The following is a 22178-nucleotide window of genomic DNA, read 5'->3' as shown; positions in this document are numbered from 1 at the left end:
GCTAAACTGTGGAACTCGCTACCACAAGATTGCAGATGCCAAAGGCTGAAAATTCTGAGAGCTAAGACAAGCTCTCAGAAGAGAAACTGAGTATCTTCAATTAAGAAGGTACCAGCTCTGGCTCAGGAGATCCTTAAGCCTCAGATAACTGGAGAATTAAGTATCACAACAGAGACCCTGTTTTGTTTATATTCCTCCCTGCTATTCTCTCTACTGTTACTGAAGACAGGATACTCATGCAGAAAGGCTTTTGGTCTGACACAGTACAACTGTGTCTCCAAAGTCGGCATAAGCACACTTGTAAGACTACCACTTGGGACATACATCATGTTTGTGTTCTGCGTTCTGACATGAGACTGTGGAGAAGTGCAGCTCTTTCTGAGGAATAGGGTCTCCCTAATTTTGGACCCTTTCTGTCACTGCAGTGAGCAGAAAAGGACACATGATGCTATCCTCCAAAGGGGCATCCTTGAGCCTAGGGACTCTAACGGTGTGTCGCTGCATGCAAAGGAGAAGTGCCTTAGGTGGCTTTCCAGTTAAAAACTGAAGCTGCTCTCTGCAGAGTGCTGCCCTTGTTACTGAGGTGCCTTAACTGGTTCTGCTCCACCTCTTGCTGTTCTTTGATCTGTAGACAAGGAAGTTCATGTTCCCACCCTGAACTAACTCCCTGCAGTGTTGTGTCCCTTGGTGGTCTGGGCGCATCCCTGCATACTGCTTAATACACGTGGCTGACCCTCAAGCAACTGGCCACATGCCCGTGTCCTCATCTGGGTTGTGGTAGGTTCAGATAGTATCTACTACCCTCAAGTGCTCCATCTTCCTCCTGCCCTCTGCTCTGTCAGTGCTTCAGTGGCAACCAACCCGTGCTCACAGCACCAGGAAAGACCCCCTCTCCTCTATTAGTCCCCTTTCCTGGACCCACCTGTCCTCTCACTGATTTGGTCTCCTTAAATTTTGCTTTCCTCTACACAAGTGGGTTTGTTCTCATTAGGCTCAGATCTGGCATCTTCCTCCTGGGACACTTCTGCTCCATGAGGCAGCTTTGGTCTCCTTTGACAGTGGGCTTATTTCTGTTCCCAGACTGCACAGAGCCAGCACAAGTGGGGACAGTCCAGGGTGAGTCCAGGTTTCCTTTCTAAGGATGGGTGAGCACTGCACTCCCAAAGGGGCTCTGTGAGATGGACGGGGTTGTAGGGTAGATGCTAATAAAGGTGTTTGGAATATAAGCCAGTGGGAAATTAATTCTTGAACTCATACTAATGGTGCCAGCTTACTTCCCTCTTGCTGTGCCTCAGCTGCTGTTCCCTTTGACTTGTCTACCCTGTCTTCTAAGAAACTGGGAATCCCTGTGCATGCTTGGCCGAATTTGTTGCCTCTGGGGTTCTGCAGGAAATACCTTCCTCCATCCATGCCCCTCTCGTGTCAACATTTCAACCTTTCACTGTTCGGTCCTCTTACATCACCTTTGGTTTGGGGTCTCCACTGAGTTTCAGGAAAGGCTGTAATTACCAGTCTCCTTCTCCTGTCTGGAGATGGATGCTAGCAGCCCTGTCCTCAGCAGCTGGTAGGATGCACTGTCATTTCAGCATGCGAGACCTGCAAGTAAGCTCCTCTTACTTCTCTGGGGCTTTTGTGGGCCTCCAAGTGAGCTGTCCTCTCTCCTCACAGGAAGGCACCTCTGCAACATAAGTGTCTGCCGGCTCCACGTGTTGCTCTCACCCCTGTTTTGAGTGCGTCACACAGCAAGAAGGAGGAGACAGAAGGGGAGCAAAGCCTTTGAAAACCTGGGAGCGGGGGAGGGAGGCAAGGGGGGCTGGGGCTGGCAGCTCGCAAGAAGCTGCTTGGCAGAGCAGACCGAATGGAGGCATGTGGAGGGGGGGTCCCATGGGGACGGTCGTGCTGAGCAGCTTTCCAGCAGGCTCAGGTGCCATCTCAGCTTTCTGGGGGGCTGAAGGGGAGCTGTAGTGCTGAGCGTGGTCCCGCACGCAGCTGGGCCACAAGCTCAGCCTTGCAAAGCAGGGAGGGCAATGCACGAGTACTGTGGTAAATAAAAGGGCTGGAAGCAGCGTTGGAACTGTGCAGTTTGTGAGCTACTGGGTACTGGACTTCTGGGACAAACCAAGGGATCTGGCCACCTATGGGCTAGCAGAGATGGATGAGAGAGGAACAGCATGTTTTGAACACACAAGCTCTTCTGGCATAAGGGACACGTGATCTGTAGGTCAATGAGACTTGGCAGGAGTCATCTGGGTCTGAAAGAGGCTTACACCCTTGCCATCACTGTTGACTACAGTGTTTCATCTTCCCACAGTGGGATGCTGGTCAGGGTAGGTACAGGCTGATGTGGCCAGTAAGCTAGAGAAAATTTGCAGGTATCTTTGGAAAGCTTGCTTTTACTGGGGGTGGAAAACAGAGGAGCAGGTGGAGGCATGTAACTTCTGGTCATGTCCACCCTTCAGAAGCTTCCTTTCCCTTGTCCAGCCTTCGTCATTTAAAAACTGAAATCTAAGTTAACACTGAACAATTTCCAAAGGTCTTTGCAGTGCAACCTGCACAGAGCTTCTGATGAGAAGTGGCTTCTCCCTTCCTCCATATTTACCTCTTCTCCCCCAGCAGCCACCAGACAAAGCAGGGGGTTGCGCAGGGTGGCCTGGCACATGTGTGTTCCCTCCAGTGTGGGTTCTGCCTTTTCTCCCCAGTGCAGTAGCTGTACCTGGCAGGTTGAGCTGGGAGCTTTCTGCAAAGCTCTTGCATCCTTGCCACAGCAGTGACTGGCCTTGGGCAGACTCTGTCCCTGTGGGAGCATTTTATGGTCCTCCAGAAAGACCTAGTGGAATCCATAACAGGAAATTTGGAAGCGTTTTTGGTGCTACTGGAGCTGCGCTGGTGCAGTGTGGAGATGGTCTAGGCTGCTAGTTCAGAGGCAAGTGGAAAGTCATATTTGCCTGCATCTCCCGCTTGCTCCTCCAGCAGCAGCAGTGGAGAAAGCTGCTTACTGGGTACGCATGCACAGAGAAAACCCCCTCGCTTATCCCTAGCATGGGCACCAGGGACATTCAGCTGTGTTGTCCCACTAAAGTGCTTCAGTAGCGAGCTGGAGGGGTGCATGGGCTCCAGGTACGTTTGGTTTTGAAGCTCTTCATTGAGCCTGGTAAATGGGCCAACCTTCTATCTGCTGGTGATGCTGGGAAACCCAGCTTGTGGTATATCTGTGGCATCAGTAGGCTTGTGAATGTTACTGGTTACTGGGAGGTTTGGGAAAGCCTCATATTAGCCCAATGACAGATAAAACCCTACAACAAAGGGATTGTCATTCAAGACTTGGAGGAAAATCAGGCTCATTACTTCTGATTCCTGAACTTATGAACCACTGCATGTGTTGGCTCCATCTGGCCATTCTGCTTCTACAGAACGATGTCACCCATGGTCATTATTTTATATGCCTCTGAAAGGAAGGCTATGATTAAGATCTCATCAGCTCTGGAGCCTGGCCAGGTGGTGATGCTAGGGTGTCACGTGGGTAGTTCATAACTGCCTGACCAGGCTATGGGGTATAAAGGGGAAGGCAAGCTCACTGCTTTCTCTCCTGGGTACTGGTCCCTCTCACTTGCTGTAGTGGGCCATCTCAGTGCTTCTTCCAGCCCCCTGGTCTGTGCCCTGCCCTCTCTGAGGTGCCTGGAGGCAGAGCATCCCTCCTCCACATAGCTCAGTGTTGTGCCCATCAGTATGTCAGCGGTGCCTGTCCTCCCAGAGAGGACTGACCTCTGTGAGGTGGACACTTCTGCTCTTTTCCTCCTGCCCAGAAATCCCACCCGCTGTTCAACAATGTGATGGGGTAGGGAGAGCAGGAGAATGAAAAGTGGAGCACAGGAATCAGCAGAGAGAGGGGCTGAGAGAAACCTCAGGCACTAGATGAGCCATTATTATCAAGTGCTCCTGACTTCCATGATGCTGCCCAAAGAAATCTATTGTGCCAAGAAGCTCAAGAAGACTGGAAAACAGAGCTCAGCCCAGGGCTGGGCTGGCTGTTCTTCCCAGAAATGTCTCTGCACCTGAAGAACATCATCAGCCTGATGGCTAGGGCGTAGGCTTTTATTTCTGCACCCTTCTGAGTTTGTTGCCATCAATCCTGGAAATACAGAAGATGTGTTTAGGTATATCTCTTAGGCAGTTCAGAAGGTGGATCTCTTAGGTGCTAACGACTGTTCACTTTGTAAGCAGCTTGCCCTTTTTATCTTCTGGAGGTCAGTGCCACCTCTTGTTTGCTGCTGCTGGAAGGCTGGCAGGAGCCTGCAATGACAGCAGGGTGGCCTGGTTAGGGGTGAGGTGTTGCAGGGCCCTGTCAAGGATTAGGAAAATGCAGGTCAGTGAAGCACCTTGCCAAGATGTGCAGGTGGAATTCTCAAAGGGGTAGAATGGAAATGATGCCTCTGTAGCTGAGTTTCCCACAGGCGGGGGAAGACTCTGTTGCCAAGGAGGGTAAGAGGCTCCGGGAACAGAGGCACTCTGTTCCTCTGCGCTCTCACTGCAATGCAGGTCCAAACACCCTGGCAGGGGTACTGGGGCGAACATTTTCCTTTGCAAGGTCTTGACCAAAATGAAAATGTTTGTGCCCCTGAGAGATGGACTGTGAGGCTTCTGAAGCAGGAGTTTAACAGTCCTTTATAAAGCAAAGCAGAACAGCTTCTTGGCCAGAAATCTGTCACTGTGTTTTTGTTCTTTTCAGTATAACACAGAAAGTGACAGATATAGCTTTTGTATCCAGTCTACACCACAGATTTACTCTGTGACCTTTCGAATATGCATGTGGGTCTAGATTTCTGAATCATAGTTAGATACCCAATAATGTGGGATTATTTGAGCTTGTTTTCAGAGGTGTTAATCCAACCTGGCTTTGAGTGAAGTCAGTGGGAGAACACAGGCAGGCAGGATGCCTCTGTGCTCAGCCCAGATGTTAGTGCATGAGCAAGGTCCTCACCAGCCCCTTGCACAGAGCTGGAATTTGCAGAGCAGAAACGCCCGTCATGCAAATCTGTGTGGTCAAGAGGATTCCTGTGGCACTGTAGGTGTCTGCTTGGGAAGAGACAAAGCATCTCTGGCCCCACCAGTTCTACATCATTCTCATGTATTTGCAAAAATGCTTTTTATTTAAGGACTTGTGAAAAATCACTGACTTCTGTAAGGCCACTGTCAGCAAGACTTGCACCCGCTTCCTAATCAACATCCTGTTATTTTAATGCTAGCTGTTTTACCCCCAGAAATCTTGGCTCCTAGCCTACTTAAGACCTGTTGTGAGAATGTTTTCTGTCATTGGTGTGTACAAGACCCCTTCCTGTACTACTCGTTTATCTGAGAAGAAATAATTGTTCTTCTGGTATGGTGCCACAATACTGTGTCTCTGAACAAGCCGATCTGGGGCCTCTGGATCTGCCCTGGATGTGCCATTACTCTTCAGCAGCTCATACGGTTTCTGCAGCTATAGCTGTGGGTCGGCAAACAGCTCTCCCTGCTCTCTAAAAATTTTTGTCTTAACAAGAGTTTTAAGTGTTGGCTTTTTACTATTGAACAGGAGAGGAGCAGGAAATATGTATGACATTGTGCTAGCTGGGGATGGTTAGGGAACTGCCCCTTTACCAGTGGATCATGCTCCACTGGTGACAGATTTCCTCCACATATGTCCCTTCCTGAGAATCGCAACGAACTCCCAACTTAGCTCATATAACAAGGCAAGTGCTGATAGCTTGTCACGGCTGGCCTGGGTTGACTTTGAAATCTTGGCCTCGAGGTGAGATTCTCCATGTGCCCTTGGGAATCTCCTGAGTTTTGGCTCAAAATAAAACTGGCTTTTACCAACTGTGTGGTAACAAGCAGTGGCTGAGCGTTGACTGCATTGTGTCTAGATACCTTTACATGACTTAATTAGGAGATCAATCCTTGAAGTCTTTGGCGTGGTGTAGCCCACTGTTGGTTGAAGTCCTAACCTCCACTAGTTTTGCAGCCAAACTCTAAGCAGGTTGGGACAACATGAGTGGGATGCAGTTTTATTTGATTGGAGTCATGTATTGTCATTTTGTCCTCTACAAAGCTCAGGCTTATTTCCATTTTCCCAGAACAAAGCACAGTCCTCGCAAGTGGTGGAGGTGCAGACACAAACATTTGGGTGCCAAGAAATTTGGAGACCCACCAAAGGTCTCAGCAGCAGCAACAGTGAAGGGACTGAGTTACGTCCCTACCCTGGAGCCAGGCTGATGTTTGCGTGTTTCTCTCCCAGGACTACACCATCACCATGTACTTTCAGCAGAGCTGGCGGGACAAACGCCTGGCGTATAATGACCTTCCTCTCAACCTGACCCTGGACAACCGGGTGGCTGACCAGTTGTGGCTGCCCGACACCTATTTCCTGAATGACAAGAAGTCCTTTCTGCATGGGGTGACGGTGAAGAATCGCATGATTCGGCTCCATCCTGATGGGACTGTCCTTTATGGCCTGAGGTGAGTCTAAGGGGAATCTTTGTTGGTTGTGGTTGAGAATGACATCTCATCTAAACTTCCCCCGTTTCCAAAGGTATTATGGTAAGGCAAGGACCCAAAAGCCCAAAAGATACTCAAGTGTTGCACAGTTTTAAGTACCCGTTCTTTCTCCAAGCTGGAAATGTTTTTTTCCTTCAGGCCTCCAAAGTTTCCTGCACTGCTATAGACAAATGTTGGAGATGGGAATAGTCTGCTCTGAGCATTTCAGGTCACTGTCATTCATGTTGCATAACACTTCCATTTGAAACACTCATTTTCAGTTGCTTATAATTTTCTGCAAGTTTGGCCTATGGAGAAGAGACTTTGTTACTCTTGTATCTAAGGCTGAATTTCTGTAGCATTTGAGTCAAATCATTTCAGTCATTTTTGAGTATAAGATAGGAGATGTGTTTTTGTGCAGTTTAAAAAAATGGGTCTTTACCAGAGCAATTCTGAAGATTGAGACTTGAAAGTTGATAGGGGAATGGTCCTCAGTGAGGAGGCTTTTTGTGGTGTCTGGGATAAATTAATGTAGGCAAGCCCACAGCCTTTGAAAGTGCTGTGCTTGTGTGTGGTGGAGAAGGCAAAGGTTGGCCTTACTGCATTATCTGGATATGTGGAGATGCCAGGGTAGGTAAGAAAGTTAAATGGAGGAAGCAGAGGGCTAAAGGGGGAGTTTGCAGCTATAGGTAAGAGTACAGGTTTTGGATGCTGTAGCTGAAATCTAGGCAATGATTTTCCCAACCCTGTATTTGTGTGCTTTGAGCTTTTCTCTTAGTTGTTTTTTTTTTTTTTTTTTTCCTTTTCGACTACCAAAATTCACAGCTGGCTTTTTAGACCTGCCTCCACATTCACAAATGATTACGATAGCAGCTCTGGGCTTACGTCCCAGTGCAGCAAAGGGGGAGGAAAGACCTTTCTCCTTCAAAGAGGGTACACCCACCCTTCCCATTTACAGTATCAGCTCCTCTGCTGCTTCGTGTTTTGTGGCAAAGTCTGACTTGTTATGATTTTTTCCCTCCTCTTTAAGTAGCAGGGCTGTTTTGGGGAGGGTAGGGGTGGCTGTAGGCATAGCAAAGTAGGAGGGTGCCCAGGGCATCATCCTGCCAGGGCAGCAAGGTGGCTGTGCCCTGTGCTTTCCCTATGGCAGAGCCCTGGGAAGCCAAAAGAGCAGAGGGACAGGCATGTGGGGTGATGTGTGTACTACTTTTTCCTTCCAATTAGTGGCTGCCTCTTGCTCCAGAGCCAGAGATAGCAAAAAGTGCCACAAGGCCAACTTCGTGACTCTGTCCCTGGCTCTCCCTTCCCAGGACAGGTACATACATCCCTCTACCTTGGGCTGATCATGGTCTTTGGTTGATACTGCCAGGGAGCCCTGAGCCAGCTTTTCTGACCCACCAGAAAGTCTGCAGCCTTCCCACAGCTGATTACCCCATATTTGTGTTAAAACAAGAGTAAAGGCTAGGCAAGAAGATGCTTTGACCTGGGGTAGGTAGGAGCATAAATTCAACCTGTTGGGAAGGAGGGGGCAAAGAGTGCTGTTAAGCTCAGGCTGCTCTTCGCTGCTGAGCCAGCCCACCTGAGCGTAGAGCTGCCTCCCCCGGGCTGGTGGGAAATTTTGCACACACCTGCACAGCAAAAGAAGAAAAGCTAGTATATTTTTATCAGTTGCCATTTAGTCATCTCAAATAATTAGCAGTGTGAACCTGCAGCACAGGTGACAGGCATCGGAAGTCCTTGGAGGGTTTGCACTCGAGCTGGCCTGGGCTGTGACATCGTGCAAACACCTCCTGCACTGTCCCTTCCCCTCCCCTCCCATGGGGCCCAGCAGCACGGGGAAGGGAACTCAACTCCCTTGCATGACCTGTGTACAAGGATGAAATGAGGAAAATTGCATCCAGGCCAAAAGAAAGAAAATGACAGCTGTTTGCCCCTGTTGTTTCCAGGGCCGTAGTAAGAGCTGCTGTGTTGTTTTAACTTTTGGCTGGTTTTCCTGGAAGCTGCTCTCTTGCCCCTGGAGAGAATGGCAGTCGCAAAAACCAAGCACTGAGCAACTGCAGCTCCTGTTCCTGAACTGTACCTCAGGTCAGGATGGCTGGCTTTTACTATCCTGAAAGCACTGGGGTTTTAGGGGACAAGCCAGGTGCCCTGAACGCTTGAAGTCCCTGTAGATTTATTCATAGTGGTGTGGACAATGATTTCTTTAGGGCTGCTTTCTGTACTGACTCCTGCACCTGTGATTTTGCTGACAACAGAAGCACTAGGTCCAGTTTTGCAGGTGCAAATAACTGTGATCCTATTCAAAAATACATAGCCACGTGCACAGCAGGTAGGAGCAAGTAAGAAAATAGTCATGGAATATTCAACTGTGCTCCCTTTACCTTTGTAAAAATGCACCCATGCTTGTCCTGCAAACAGGAAGAAAAGTGCAGTGTATTTTGAAGCCTGTTCTTGTCTTTTCCTGCATTTTTCAGAAGGATTCATAAAATGGAGTTTCCCTGGTGAAAGAAGGCCAAAGGAGGCAATATCTGTTTCTTTTCCTTTGTTTGCCTGTTTGTTTTTCCCCGAGTGAGATACCACAGCTCTGCTCCTTTTCCTGCTACCTTCTCGCCAGTCACTTCCCCCTCCTTTGAGCTGCTCCTGTAGCAAAGTGACTCAATCATGCTATTTGTGGCACACAGTCATTTTTCTTTCCAGCAGTCTCTGATGTCAGAGACCGGGGATGATGCCACCCCGGCAGGCCCCTGCCTTCAGCAAGTGCTCAAGCGACCAGCAGGATCAGGCTCACGCACTGGATCAGACCCCAAGGTCCGAGTTAGCTCACACGGAAGTCAATGGGTATTTTATTTCTGACTTCAGTGAGAACAAGATCAGGCTTCAGATAACTTGTTTGCATGAGTAAATGAAGCCCTTTATTCCTCTGCTCAGCCCCATTGTGAAAGTCGTGTGTCGGAAAAGCATATGCTTGTTTTTGGTAGAATTAGCAAATTAATGGATGAAGGGAGTGCAGCAGATGCAATACAGCTACATCTTAGGAAAGTGTTTGATACAAAAGCTTACTCCAAAATTAATTCCCACTGGGCTGGGATTAAAAGCAGGTTGCCAGGTCTCCAACAAAAGGAATGCACAAACAGCAGCAGGCTGCGCTGGGGTGGCGACGCTGGGCTGCTGCGGGGCTGGAGGCTGGGCTGGTGTTCCCTACCCCCTTCCCCAGCGAGCGAGCAGATGGCATAAACCCCGCAAGGCCAAACAGGGGCCTGGAGCCCAGATCCAGCCCAGAGGACACTCGTATCTCTGCAAACACAAAGCAGGATGGGAGGTTGCAAACCGACAGAGATGACAGGGTTTTTAGGAGGTGTAACCTGGCACGATGGTGCCTAAACTCGCCTGGTGCCCGAACACCTTGTAGGAATTCAAAGTGCCTGTGAAGCATAGGAGAGCTGGTCACCTGTGGCACACAGCGGGAAAGTGCTAAAATGATGTGGAAAATCTGCAATATAAAGGGAGGCTTAAGGGAGCTACCCACAAAGACAAAGCAATCTGCTATTGTGTAGTGGAGGGAGGCGGATAAAATAGTGAGGAAGAGCTGGATAGTACTGGCTGAATTCAATATATTTTTCCTCCTAATGGCTTTTTGTCAGAAATTGCATTGGTTTCATCAAATTTTAAACAAAAAATTAGGGAGAAATTTTTCATTTAAGAAAAAGCATTTCAGAGACTCTTGGTGTTCGACTCCTAATTTTATGTAGAGAATTTTTCACTTATGTCAATATTTCCCTCACTATTTCAAGCTGCTTTACTACCACTACTGACATCTGAGTAACATAGGGAGTCATCAAAGGCTTTCTCTGGACCTTCAGAGGCTGCCTTAGTCCACCCCACCACAATATTCAATAAGCTTTACACTGTCACACATACAAGCTATACATTACAGTCTGAGATTTTTATTTCCTTTTCTAGACCATGTAGCATCCATTTGGTAGTGAAACAAGTTGACACTTGTCAAATGCTGGTGTCATCAGTATTTTGCTATCTGTTTTCAGAGACCTAAAAATAGAAACAACTGTAACAATGCTGAAATTCTCATATGGTAATTTGAATTCATATTTGAAACCAGCTTTAAAGCATCCTTCAGGGAAATCTTGAAGCTGTTTGATTTTTTGTTCTAATTAAGGACAAAAATGGATTCCACCAAAACAGGTGCTTTGAGGACCCCAGGCTGCATCCCTGAGCTGGCAGGGGGAGCGGGTGGGCTGGGGTGCTGGGAAGCAGGCGCGAAGCCGGGTGGACAGCAAGCGAGATGCAATGCCTGGCTGGCGAGGAGCCCAGGCAATGTAAACTGAGCAACTGAAAAACTGCAGAGGAATTTGATGACGGAGACTAAATCCTGTGCAGAGAGAATGAGGGATCTCCTCCTGCGAAGGTGGTAGTGGTGGTGGGGAGCGTGTGCATGTGTGTTGTGGTTTTTTTTATTCCTGTCCGTGATAGTGGCTGCAACGAGGTGTGTTTTAGAAACGGGGCAGTTTGGATGCATGCAAAGGTGCCAAGGCATGGGGGAACCCTGAGCCCAGTGCGTGCTCTTCTGGGGAAGCAGACCCCTGCTATCCTCAGCAGTGCTTAAAGCAAGGGGGAGAGAATTGTCATACTTCAAGCAACTCAAAATTTGAAGTTTTAAACCGAGACAAGCTGGACATATCTGCTTTGGCAGCACTTAATTTCTGCTTTTCATGGGGTAAGTTCCCATCAGTCAGCTGCTCCCTACAAGGTAGTGGCTCCTGGGGGATGTCAGCCCTTGCATTGCCAAGCTACTGCTGACCCGCCTGTGGACCAGGCAGCAGCTAGAGCATCGCTTCTAGCTCACCTTACATAGGGGAGCAGCACAGGTTAACAGACGTACGTCAAGCATCCCACCCACTTGTTCATCCAACTCCAGGTACGCTGTGAAAGCCTCCCATGCCACCCTGGTGTGCGGTGCCTCCAGGGCTGCCCTGCATGCTCCCCATGGCTGGGGCTCTTCTGGAGCTCATCTTGGGGACTTCTTCATAGCTCCCCTCTCCAACCTGTCTCTTGATAAGCACCAAGCCCTGCCTGTATTGCATTCCCCAGGTGCCAGCCAGGGGTTAGTGTGGTCTCCAGCTGACAGAAAGGTTTCTCCCGCTCCTGTCTCACTTGACACATGTTGTTTGCAGCCATGTCCTTGTTCTCTCCATGAGTATTATTTGTTTTTCTACAGAGAAGATGGCCTGATGGATTAACACTGAGGAGTTTTTTCTGTACTGAGATCACTGAGCAATTTTCTTCTCCCCATCTCACAGGCCAGAAGGGAAGAAATCCACAATTTTGCTTCCCCTTCCCTTCCTGAGAGAGGTTTCTCTGGAAATGTGAGAGATGATTCAGGCTCTACCCTGTCTCTAGTAGCTCTGCCTCCTCCCACTGCAGGTTAGGCAAAAGCAACAGAAATCTCTCTTTTGGCAGCTTGGGTGCAAAGAGTTGGGCTTCTGTCCAGCCAGCCAGCCCCTTGGAGCTAGTCCTGCAGCCTTGTGCTGCTCTCACCATGCAGCTCTGCTTTGGGCCATCTCTTTAGCACAAAGATGGGGAGGCGGGAGAAAAGTTTGTTAGGTGGGTGAGGGCAAATGAGAATTTAATTAGAAGCTCAGATCCCCAGTTGAGGTTAAGGACAGATACCCTTTGCATTTTTGCCTTCTAGGGTTGGGATGAGGGATTTAGCTGGAAACACGGGAAGGAAGTTTAATAATATGGAATTTCAGAATAATCTTAGAAGCTGTGGAAGAAATTTGAGCTCACTAGAAAAGGATAAAGCAGCAAGACAGAGCTGCTTCTCCATCCTTAATATTGCAAGAACAGAGGCAAACATCATCAGGGCCTGGCTGGAATTGCTGCCTGTACTACATCTCCTATAAGTTTGACTCGTTTATTAGCAAAAATAGAGGTCAGGGAGTATCCCACTGTCCCCTCACAGATCACTGAAACAGCTTGTGTGCCCTGAACCGCCAGTTCACCCTGGCAGAAGACCTCTTAGTCTTCCTGCTTATCCTATCCCAGCCACCAGTCTAAGCCCATCCCTGGACCCTGTCTATTCTTTATCAAATCCTACAGGTTACTAATTCAACTTCATCCCAGCCTGATGCTGTTGAAGGAAGAGACCTCCTGCCCCATTAAGTGGAGGTCACTCTTGTCTGAAGCAACCGTAACAAATGAATCTCTTTTTAAACATGTTCCACTTGGGTCTCTCTTGTCCCCCAACCCGGTTGAAAACTTGCCAGACACACAGCACATTTGGAATAGAATAAAGAGGCAGAAAAGCAAAACCTTGCAGCCAAAGCAACTCTGCTTTGTAGTCTCCCAGGGTGGAAAAACGATTGATTTAGATGACTGGTACCCTAAGTACTAGTTTAGAAGAGCTTTTTTTTCCTCCCCTATCCGAGTGCAGTGCACACTGTTATTCATCAAATGATGCCTCTGCAAGCACAGATGCTTTTGGAAACAGAGTGACCTTAGCAGGGTTGTGCCAAGGCTTATGGAGTCAGTTTTAGGCAAACGGACACAAGGGAAAAATATTCTATATCCTTGCCTTGCTCTTGGTTCTAACATGACCTCCAGGAGTATGCAAAGATCAGACTGTGTTAAAAGAATGGTAAAATTCACCACGGGTTTATAAATCCCTCCAGGCCCTTCGAAGTTTGTGCTTACTGCCAGGCAGAAGGTGACATTTGCCAGCATGTTTTTATGACTGACTTTGAGAACTCACAGAGTAAAAATTCAATTTTGTTTTTTTCCCATGTTCAGCAAAACAGCAATTTTGCTTCTCTACTCTTAGTCATCAGAATTCCCTTACGAGTCTAACTTGCCCCATGGGGTGAGCCTGCACAAGTCCTGTGAAACCTGAGCTGCTTCCCTCTGTTCTCCTTATTGCTGCAAACTGTTGCCAGCTTTGGGAGTCTGTATCCCCGGGGGACAGGAGCATCATCAGCTTCTTGGGAGATTGAAATCCAAAAAGTTGCAACCAGCAACTTAAAAAAAATGTTTATCTTTTGCTCTGGCAGTGCTTGTGTTAGTTTGTGCATAGTGACACTTAATCCATAACTGCAAAATGGGGTCAGTGCCTGAACTGCTGGCCCTGTCTCCCCTTGAATGAGGAAGGCAGCGGTGAGGGTATTTGTGCTATACTCCTCCTGTTCTCATCCATACTGAGTTTTAGGCAGCATCCTTTTGAAGCCAGAGGTATCGGGGAACATTCCTGGGCACTGGACATCAGTGGCCCACATAGTCAATTTGTTTCCTGGGTTTGGTCTGTGTCCACAAACAGTCTCTTGGACATTTCCCAGTTAGAGCACAGCAGAGGCCAGTGACCATTCTCAACAAGCATTCTGCATGCAGCCAGACCCTTTTTCTGGAGGGTAGGAATTTAAGTGTAGACAAAAGCTATTCCATACCTATTGACATTGGCCCCAGGAACCAGTGCCAGGCATGTTTAGTTTGCTGGTATATACACAGTAATGATGCAGACAGTGCAGTATTTTATTTTGTAAGGGTGAGCTTAAGAGGAAAGGGACTCCACTTGCTTTAGGAAGCCCTCAAAGGTAATAGTCCTCTCTTCCACCCCATCCTCCTTAGAGAGTCTGGACTTGCTCCTTTTGAAATCAGATGGTATTTTGGGAAAGTCATCTTTTGCTCTTACACTTGTAGCTGGTGCATTTGGTTCTCCCAACACACTGGAGATGATCTAAAGGATGAATGGGTGGTGAGGGCCTTCAGAGCTGAAGTTTGGTAGAGGGAGATCTGATGGGGGCAGGAAGTGAAAGGACAGCTACCTTGGAGGTGGCCAGGAACAGTATAAGGAGGAGATGGAAAGAAGACATTCAGCCACAGTGGGTTTTAGTGGCAGGTTGGAGCTCTATGTTACTCTATGTCTGTGAACTTATATAATCATTCTAAATAAGACAGAAGAAGCCATTAATAAGTAAACAACGATGAGGAGGATCTGAGAGGGAATGAAATGGCTGGTGGTGTTCATGTCAGAGAACTGAAATATTTGAGGAGGACTGATGGTTTGCAGAACCTTGAGCATTCCCTTTTGAGCTGCAGCTGTGGTGGGACAGTCCTCTCCTGCTGCTGGGTTCAGCTTGCAGAGCAGACAGTGGTGGAGGGACAGCAGTGTGTGGTTGCATTACCCTTTCTGTGCCAGCATCTGCTTTGTCAATACAAGCTTCAGGTGGGCAGAGCTTTCCTCACTGTAACAAATAGAGACCTATCTCTCACCCTGTGTGACTTAGAGCTTTGTGGCTGCTTTTCTAGAGCTGATCTCTACCTCCCCTGGGGTTGAAGGATGCTCTCCAGAGTGAGGTATCCGTGCTAGTTTGGCTTCTGCTTGGATCCACTGGGTGCTGACAGAGAAGGGGGATTTCCATCAGCCCACAGCCTGCCAGAGCTGCTCAACATCTCATGAATGCATGTCCCTTTTTTTCTTTTTTTTTTTTTTTTGTGATGTACAGTGGTTTCTCCGCAGCCCTGTCTACCCCCAGATGAACTGTGTCCGCCTGCCAGCTGTGCAGCAGAGCAGCAGAGCAGCAGGGCAGTGAGGACTTGGCTGCTTGATAGCATGACTGCCTACAGACCTTAGGAGAAACAATTAGGGCAAGGGCATGAATGTCTTTTTTGTGGGGAAGGAAGTGTAAAGGTTGTGACATGTGAGGGGGCTGACCTGGAGGCCCACGGGGTGGACTGAGATTGAGGAAAGGGGAGCTGGAGATGGGGGATGGTGGTGGTGGCTGGGCTGGGCAGCTGGAGGAGGACTGCTTCATTGAGTACATCGTGCAAAGAATAGGAGAGCCTCTCCACTCCGATGGGCAGTGTCTCTGTGAATTGCCGTCAAAGCAGATGAAATTTCACACCACACAAATTTTTGAATTTAAAAGGGGAGGGAGGTAGCTAGAGAAACAGGAGAAGAGGAGGGGGAGGGAGAAGATGCAGCCTGGCCAGGCGCCAGCACCTCTTGCTAACGCCATGGGGAAGGTGGCATCCTTCCCCGGTGTTCCCTCCGGCCCCCGCGCTCCCTGCTCCCTTTCACTTTGGTTGCATCTCCTGGAGGCAGCGCGCTCTGTCTAGAGCTGTTTACAGGGTGATGGTTTGTTCTCTGTCTCCTCATCTTCTTTCTCACAGAGTGAGTATCCACGCCTCCTCTGCTTTCTGTCTTTTAACCTCTCAATCTTCTCCAGCTCTCCTTCCCCAGGCTGCCTTACCCCTTGCTTCCCCTGATCCCTCTCCTCTGTTCCCTTACCCCAATGGCTTCCTGTCCTGCACTATCTGCTCTCCTGTCTCTCATCTCCACTCCTGCCTCCTCCGTCAGTGCTCATGCCATCATCACCCTTTGAGCTTCTCCTCATTTTTCCATCTCTTATTTTCCTTTCACTTTTATTGCCTGTTAAACCTGTTGAGACACCCAGGAGCTCCTTAGGGTCAATCCCCCAATCTATCTCTCCATCCAGTCCTCCCCACACTGTCTTCTATGTGCCAAGCAAACACATCAGAGCATATCAAGACAATACATTTATATCCATCAAAGCATGAGGCAGAGGGTGGTCCTGTGGCCTCCTGGACCAGAGATGGCATGTGCTGTGACCCCACACAGTCACTGGGGTGCTTGAGTTTTGCTCCCATTCCCCTTTGGCTGCGAGAGGAGAGTGGAGCCTCTCATTCCTTTATGAGTCCCACCTGCCTGTAGTACACAGCCACCAAAGGAGCGAGTGAAATCTCTTGTTGGCCTCTAGGACCAAGTGAATGTTGAGTCAGTCACAGAGGACACAGGGCATTTCACCAACAGTGGCAGCTGCTGTGTAAAGCAGTGACAGGGTTGTGATGCTGTGGGTCAACCATCGGCTTCAAGCAGGGTGTGGCAAAGGGAAGTTGGTGTCCAGGATGCTTTATGAGATCTTGAAGTCTAAAGAATTAAACACCTCCTTCCTTTCTGAGATACCACTTGCTTTATCCCATGTAGGGCTGGTTTATCAGGGTTTAGGATGCCCAGAAGCAGGACCTGAGATGAACCTGGTGCCCCAGGCCAGCTGCCCTTTGTATCTTGTCATGCTGCAGGAGCCCCACATCCAGGTGGTCCTGTGGTGTTGGTGGCCCTGGGCTTGTCAGGCAGGGCTCACCATGGGTACGGCACCACAGCTGAAATGCTCCAGATGAACAGGTGGCTACAGCCCAGGACAGCTGCGTGTGGCTGTGCTACCTCTGCGCTGAAAACAGAACAAAACCTTCACCCCACATGGTCCAAATTCTCACCTGCCCGAGCAGTGTTACATGAGCAGATCACCAGGAGTTTGGGACCTGCAACCAACTGGGGTATCTCTGGAGATGCTGAACTATACAGTGTGGACACACCTGCCCTTTATTTGGAAGGAAAAAGAAATTACCTGGCTTTTGAGGACAGATGCCCTCTTAATCTTGTTTTTCTCCTTTGTCCCACCTGTCCAGAGGTTCTCTTTTTTTTTGGAATCCACAGGGCTAAATTCTGCCCTGATATAATTCTCTGCTGATATAAATCGGTGTGATCTTGCAAAAATCATTGGAGTGACTCTGGATTTATGCCGGCTGTTAGTGTGAGCAGGATTTGGCGCATGGAGTGTGGTAGCCATAGCTCACTGTGTCGTGCTCTGCATTTCCAACCAGCACTGCAGGTGATAAGCAAATCCTGTTGAGAGGTGAGAGGGTCCCTCTCGAACCAGAAAAAGCTTCCCCTGGATGTCCTTTGTGTGGCCAAGTTAGCCAGCCAGGCTGCGATTTTGGCGTGGACACCGTGGAAAGGTTTTAGCCCACAGGGTCCCACAAATGGGGTGGAAAAATTTTATTTAATACATTTTTGCATTTCACACTTTAGAGAAAACAGGAAAACGCATTTGTAACTGCTGTTTCCCATGGGTGCTGTATAATATATACAGTATATGCTGTGTGCAGCACAGGGGGATGAGTCATACCCATGCACGACTCTGGTCTCAGTGCCTGGCCAGGATGGACTCTGCATCTGCCACTTTGGGCTTTCCTGGCAAGGTGCACCTCCCCCCCCAGGTGTGCTTCGGATCTGCTCCTCCACCGTGGTCTCCTGTGCCCAGCTACCCTGGTCCAGGAGGATTAGGGTGGGAGAGGCATTGCATTTCCAGCAGCCCTCCTAGAGATGCCAAATTGGGAGGCTGTAAAGCGATACATGCAATCCCAAAGCCACAGTGATAATTTTTAAGTGGCTCCTGTCCTGTTATCCTTCTCCCCCTCTGAGCTTTCTCCTCCACCCCAACCGCATTACAGATAAAAGGGTTAAGAGCTCACTTGGGCCCCCTGTTCGGAGAGAGGACAGTTGCAATGTTGTATCTAGACCCAGTGAGGATATATATAAATTCCCTCCGTCTCTTCGGATCTATTTATAGCACGGCAGGCAGTGGCAAAGGCTCTCCTCAAGGCTTCATCTCCTACAAACAGTCTTCACAGACAGCAGAGAGATAAATTTAGCACACGAGATTTCTTAAAGAGCCAGCAGCTCTGCGGGGCTGCTCGCCTGCCCTGCTACAGCCCCTGCCCCGATACTCCCACTGGGGCAGCCCTCTCCCACAGGTGCTTGTCCCCCTGCCTTCTCCCCCCACTTCCTAATTTTCTGTCCGGCTTCACCCATTCTCTCCCCCTTTCTGGTCTCTTTTTCTATCATTGATGTTTTTATTTTTTTTTTCCTTCTTTTTTGCTGGTTCGCCATCTCATCCTCTCTGCTTTCTTGTTTTTCCTTTTTTCCTCTTTTTTCTCTCTCCCAGGCCACAGGGCTCAGAGGATAAAGCTTTCTCGTTAGCAGTTCACTGGTTATGCCTACATAGTAAAAAATGTGTAGCTTGATTAATGCCTTCCAGATGGTTAATTGAAAAAAAGAGGGGGGGAATGCACCAATCTCTCCCCACTCTTCAGCACTCTGTACACATACATTGCACAGGAAGAAAACTGCATTGAAGGGTGAGGGGAGTAATATATTTGAGAAATAGGGGCAGCCTGTTAACTCCAGGGCAGTGCTGCCAGGCTGGTGAGTTAGCTGTTGATTTGCTCCGTCCCTCCTTTATGCCCTTTTTCCTCATCTATCCTACCCCAAAATTCCCCCTCCCGGAGGGTGATGCTCCTTCGTGTACAACAGGTAACACACAAGCTCTCCTTGCGCCCTCACTGCAGGCACCGTGCCGCTTTGCACCCACCCTGTGGTCTGATACCCTCAAAGCAACACCAGCCGTCATTGTCTCCCCATATTTATTTTTTGGAGGGATGCACACACCCCGCCATGTGTCTTTCATGAATTTTGATCATGCAACCAGTGTTCCCAGAGCCATGAGCCCACAGGAGTGGAAGGACCCTCTCACTGGGGTCTGAGTTTTTGGATTTGCCAGTGCCAAAGTGGGTGCGATGGAGCGGGCGGGGCTGCAAGTAGGGTCAGTGGGGCAACTCGGGAGGAAAGAGGGGTGGTTATGTGGTCAGCTATTCTTCTCCATAGGTCACTGCTGGGCAATTTAATCAATGCATCTTCTGGTTTATGGACACGTGTATGCTGTCTCCCTCTTACAAACTGACATGCCTCTCCTCTTCCTCCTCTGCCTGTAGCTCTGCCTACTCCTGGTTTCTTTGTCTCCCTCAAGGGAGAGACAGAGGAGGAACACAAATCCCTCCCCACCCTGTTAATAGAGATACTGCCTTGCTGACGTGAGTCATGAAGGGTTTAAGCCGTGCAGTTGAGGGTGAGCTGCATCCAGCCCCCCGCCCTGCACACCTCCCACTACGGATCTCCCTGGTTTCCAGGGAAACAGTGGCCCCAAATGCTGCCTGACTTTCATGTCTGCCTTTCATTTCTCCTTTTTAATTTTTTTTTTTTTGGTAAGAAAAAACACACAACTGATTTTTTTTTTTCTCCCTTCCCCTTTCAGGATCACCACCACAGCCGCTTGCATGATGGACCTGCGGAGGTACCCCCTGGACCAGCAGAACTGCACACTGGAGATCGAGAGCTGTGCGTATGCCTCGTGCCTGCCCTCCGCCACTCAGTGCCACCCAGTGCCACCCTCCCCAGTCGCAGTTTCTCACTCATGGGATACCTCACAGGGTGTTACAGACCACCCCACCTGGAGGATGTCCCCTCAGGCAGGACCAGGCTCCCTCATCCAAACTTCATCCTGAGGAGACCTCATGGGTGAAATGCCCAGGAAAATGGAGCTCTAGCGGCAGGCTGGGCATTAAAATCACTCTCAGGAGGGTGGTGGAAGCCTCTCTTAGCCCTAAGGAAGCCGTGGGAGCCTGCCCTCACTCGTGGCTGGCCCTGCTCTGTGTGGGAGGTGGGACCTGAGCCCTCCCACAGTCTCTCCCTGCCTGGATCTTCCCTTGACTCCTATGGAAAGCCTCTCCCGACTGTGCTGGCGGAGGAGGTCCGGCTCTCCCTCATAAAAATGCACCGCAGTATCCCCGCAGGAGCGGTCCAGAGCAGCAGATCTCACAGTAATAATGATGCAGCTTCAGTGGTGATTATCAGAGAATTGCTTTTTTCATAAAAGAGGTCCCACAGCATCCATAGTCGGAAGGCGCTGTGCCGCCTTACCAGCCCTGCCGGCGCCTGGGAGCCCCCTTCCCGCTCGCCGCTCGGGTTGCTCGGGATGCGCAGCCATCGCATCGCTTGGCGTGGTGGGTAATGGGATGTAAATTAGGTCCTGCTGGAGGCACTAATGACATGTCATTTCTGGCACTCCTTACCATTTTGAGAATAGTTTACAGTACAACCAAGAAAACAGAAGGCAGAGAATTACCCACAGTTCCCCATGTTGCGATTTTGTTCTTAATGGGACATGTCAAGCCAATTTGTTAGTCGGAGCTATGTTTCCTTACAATATTTCTAAGATCCATGCAGACATGAAGAGATTCAATCGTCTCCTTCCTTAGAGCTTTTGTCTTTTACGCACTTGCACATTTGAAATCTGCAGGGCTCCATTTTGTTTGCTTCCAAGTCCACACAACTCTGGAATAACAGTCCTTCTAGAGCTCGCTTAAAAAACAAAGTATATTTAAAAAAAAAAAAACCAACCAAACTACCAATATAGTGGTGCAAGGGTGCTGGCTTTGTAAAGCAGCAGCAGGCAGCTGGGGTCTCCCCCACAGCAGCTTGGGGCACTTACCTGGAGAAGATAAGCCAGTGCTGGCACTGCCTGTTGATCCCATCCCTCCATCCCTAAAACCCACCCTTACCACACATACCCCTGCCTAGCTGTGTGCCAGGATTCAACAAAAACCTGATGAGACAGGCAGCAAACAGGCTGTTAATCTGATATTTTAAGACGCTGTATCAATAGTTTATGATATTTCAGGTTGAAATGACTTGTCTTTGTGAAAGTTCTTTTACTTTTTAAAAGTAAAATGGAAATTTGCTTTTCTTTTTAAAGTGAGAAATCAAAGTGAAGCATTTATTTTTAGACTGAACAACCTTTCCCTTTCGAATCACTTTTAAAAATGGCTTCCTGAGAAACATGTTTGATTTCATATTGCATAATGCCATAATAAATAAAAAAATATAAAAATTGGTACCCAATACCAGCAGGTCATAGAATAAATGGAATAGAGCTGGTTAACTGTGAGATCTCCTAAAATTAGTTACTGTAATTTGACATTTTCATTGCTGATCAGGAAGTAAATTTGAAGTCACTGCTGTTAAATTTGTGGATGATGAAGATAGCAGTCTGCGTGGCTTGCTCGCTGCACATTTGAATACTTCCCAATTTGAATACATCCAGAATGCATTTGAATACAGCTAAATGCGGAGGTCTGTGCCTGGGTGCTGCGAGGCTGAGGGACTCGTACCCGCACGGGTATGGGCATGGCCAGGGGATGTGATGAGGGGATGGCAGCCCCCAGCACCACCGCTGGAGGTTTTGTAGCTGGGCTCTGACAAAAAGGGCTGGAGTGAGCTTTGGTTATATAAACCAGGGGAGCTGTGAGTCAGAGCAGGGAATCGATTGGCCTCTGAATATGTCACTGGTGAGACCAGGAAAGGGACTCTGTCTATATTTGGGTTCCAAAATTTAGAAAGGAAGTTGAAAAATCTGAAGATGTTGAGAAAAGATGCTAAAAAGTGGTTCAAGGGCTAGAGCAGATGTTTTGCAGTGAGAAACCTCAATAGCTCAATCTGGTTTGTTTACTGCAAAGGAGGTGGAGAGGTGACTTGTTTATAGGCTGGGTGCACCTCTGCAGAGGGGGAGCGCTGGGTGGAAAGGGCTCGATAACCTCCTAGAGAAATTCAGAACAACCACCAGAGTCTGAAATTCTGAGCCAGATGAATTCAAATGTAAAATCACACACAATGTTTTTAGCTGCAAGAGTGTTTGAGCCACTGGAATCCACCACCGGGAGGAATGGGGGGCTTGGCTGTTTCTTGCTGCTTTCCACACCAGGTCTCGGTGCTCTGGGAGAGATGCTGCAGCCAGATGCAAACACTAGTTCTTGTGCACAAAGCTGGGGTACTCGAGGCAGTGCAACAGCCTGTGACACCGCAGGGTCTGCAGCAGATGAGATGATAACCTAGGGGTCCTGGATCTCTGTGGGCTCGTGGGGGGTGGGTGCTTTAACACTCACTGCCATGGGAGCAGAAGCAT

At 48.8% G+C, this 22178-nt stretch overlaps 1 protein-coding gene across 2 annotated transcripts in view; it reads left to right on the top strand.

The window, feature by feature from the left end:
• The window catches only part of LOC141949146 (gamma-aminobutyric acid receptor subunit beta-4), a 77184-nt gene that overhangs the window by 46239 nt on the left and 8767 nt on the right, over window positions 1-22178 (top strand). For both annotated transcript variants that reach the window (XM_074882386.1, XM_074882385.1), the window contains exons 4-5: window positions 6272-6492; window positions 19473-19555. In XM_074882386.1, the coding sequence (XP_074738487.1) occupies window positions 6272-6492; window positions 19473-19555 (304 nt within the window). The remainder of the gene's footprint in view (window positions 1-6271; window positions 6493-19472; window positions 19556-22178) is intronic.

Source organism: Strix uralensis, chromosome 13 (genome assembly GCF_047716275.1).
Source record: "Strix uralensis isolate ZFMK-TIS-50842 chromosome 13, bStrUra1, whole genome shotgun sequence".
NCBI lineage: Eukaryota > Metazoa > Chordata > Aves > Strigiformes > Strigidae > Strix > Strix uralensis.
The sequence above is the reverse complement of the archived record's forward strand: the minus strand, read 5'-3'. Positions and strand labels throughout refer to the sequence as shown.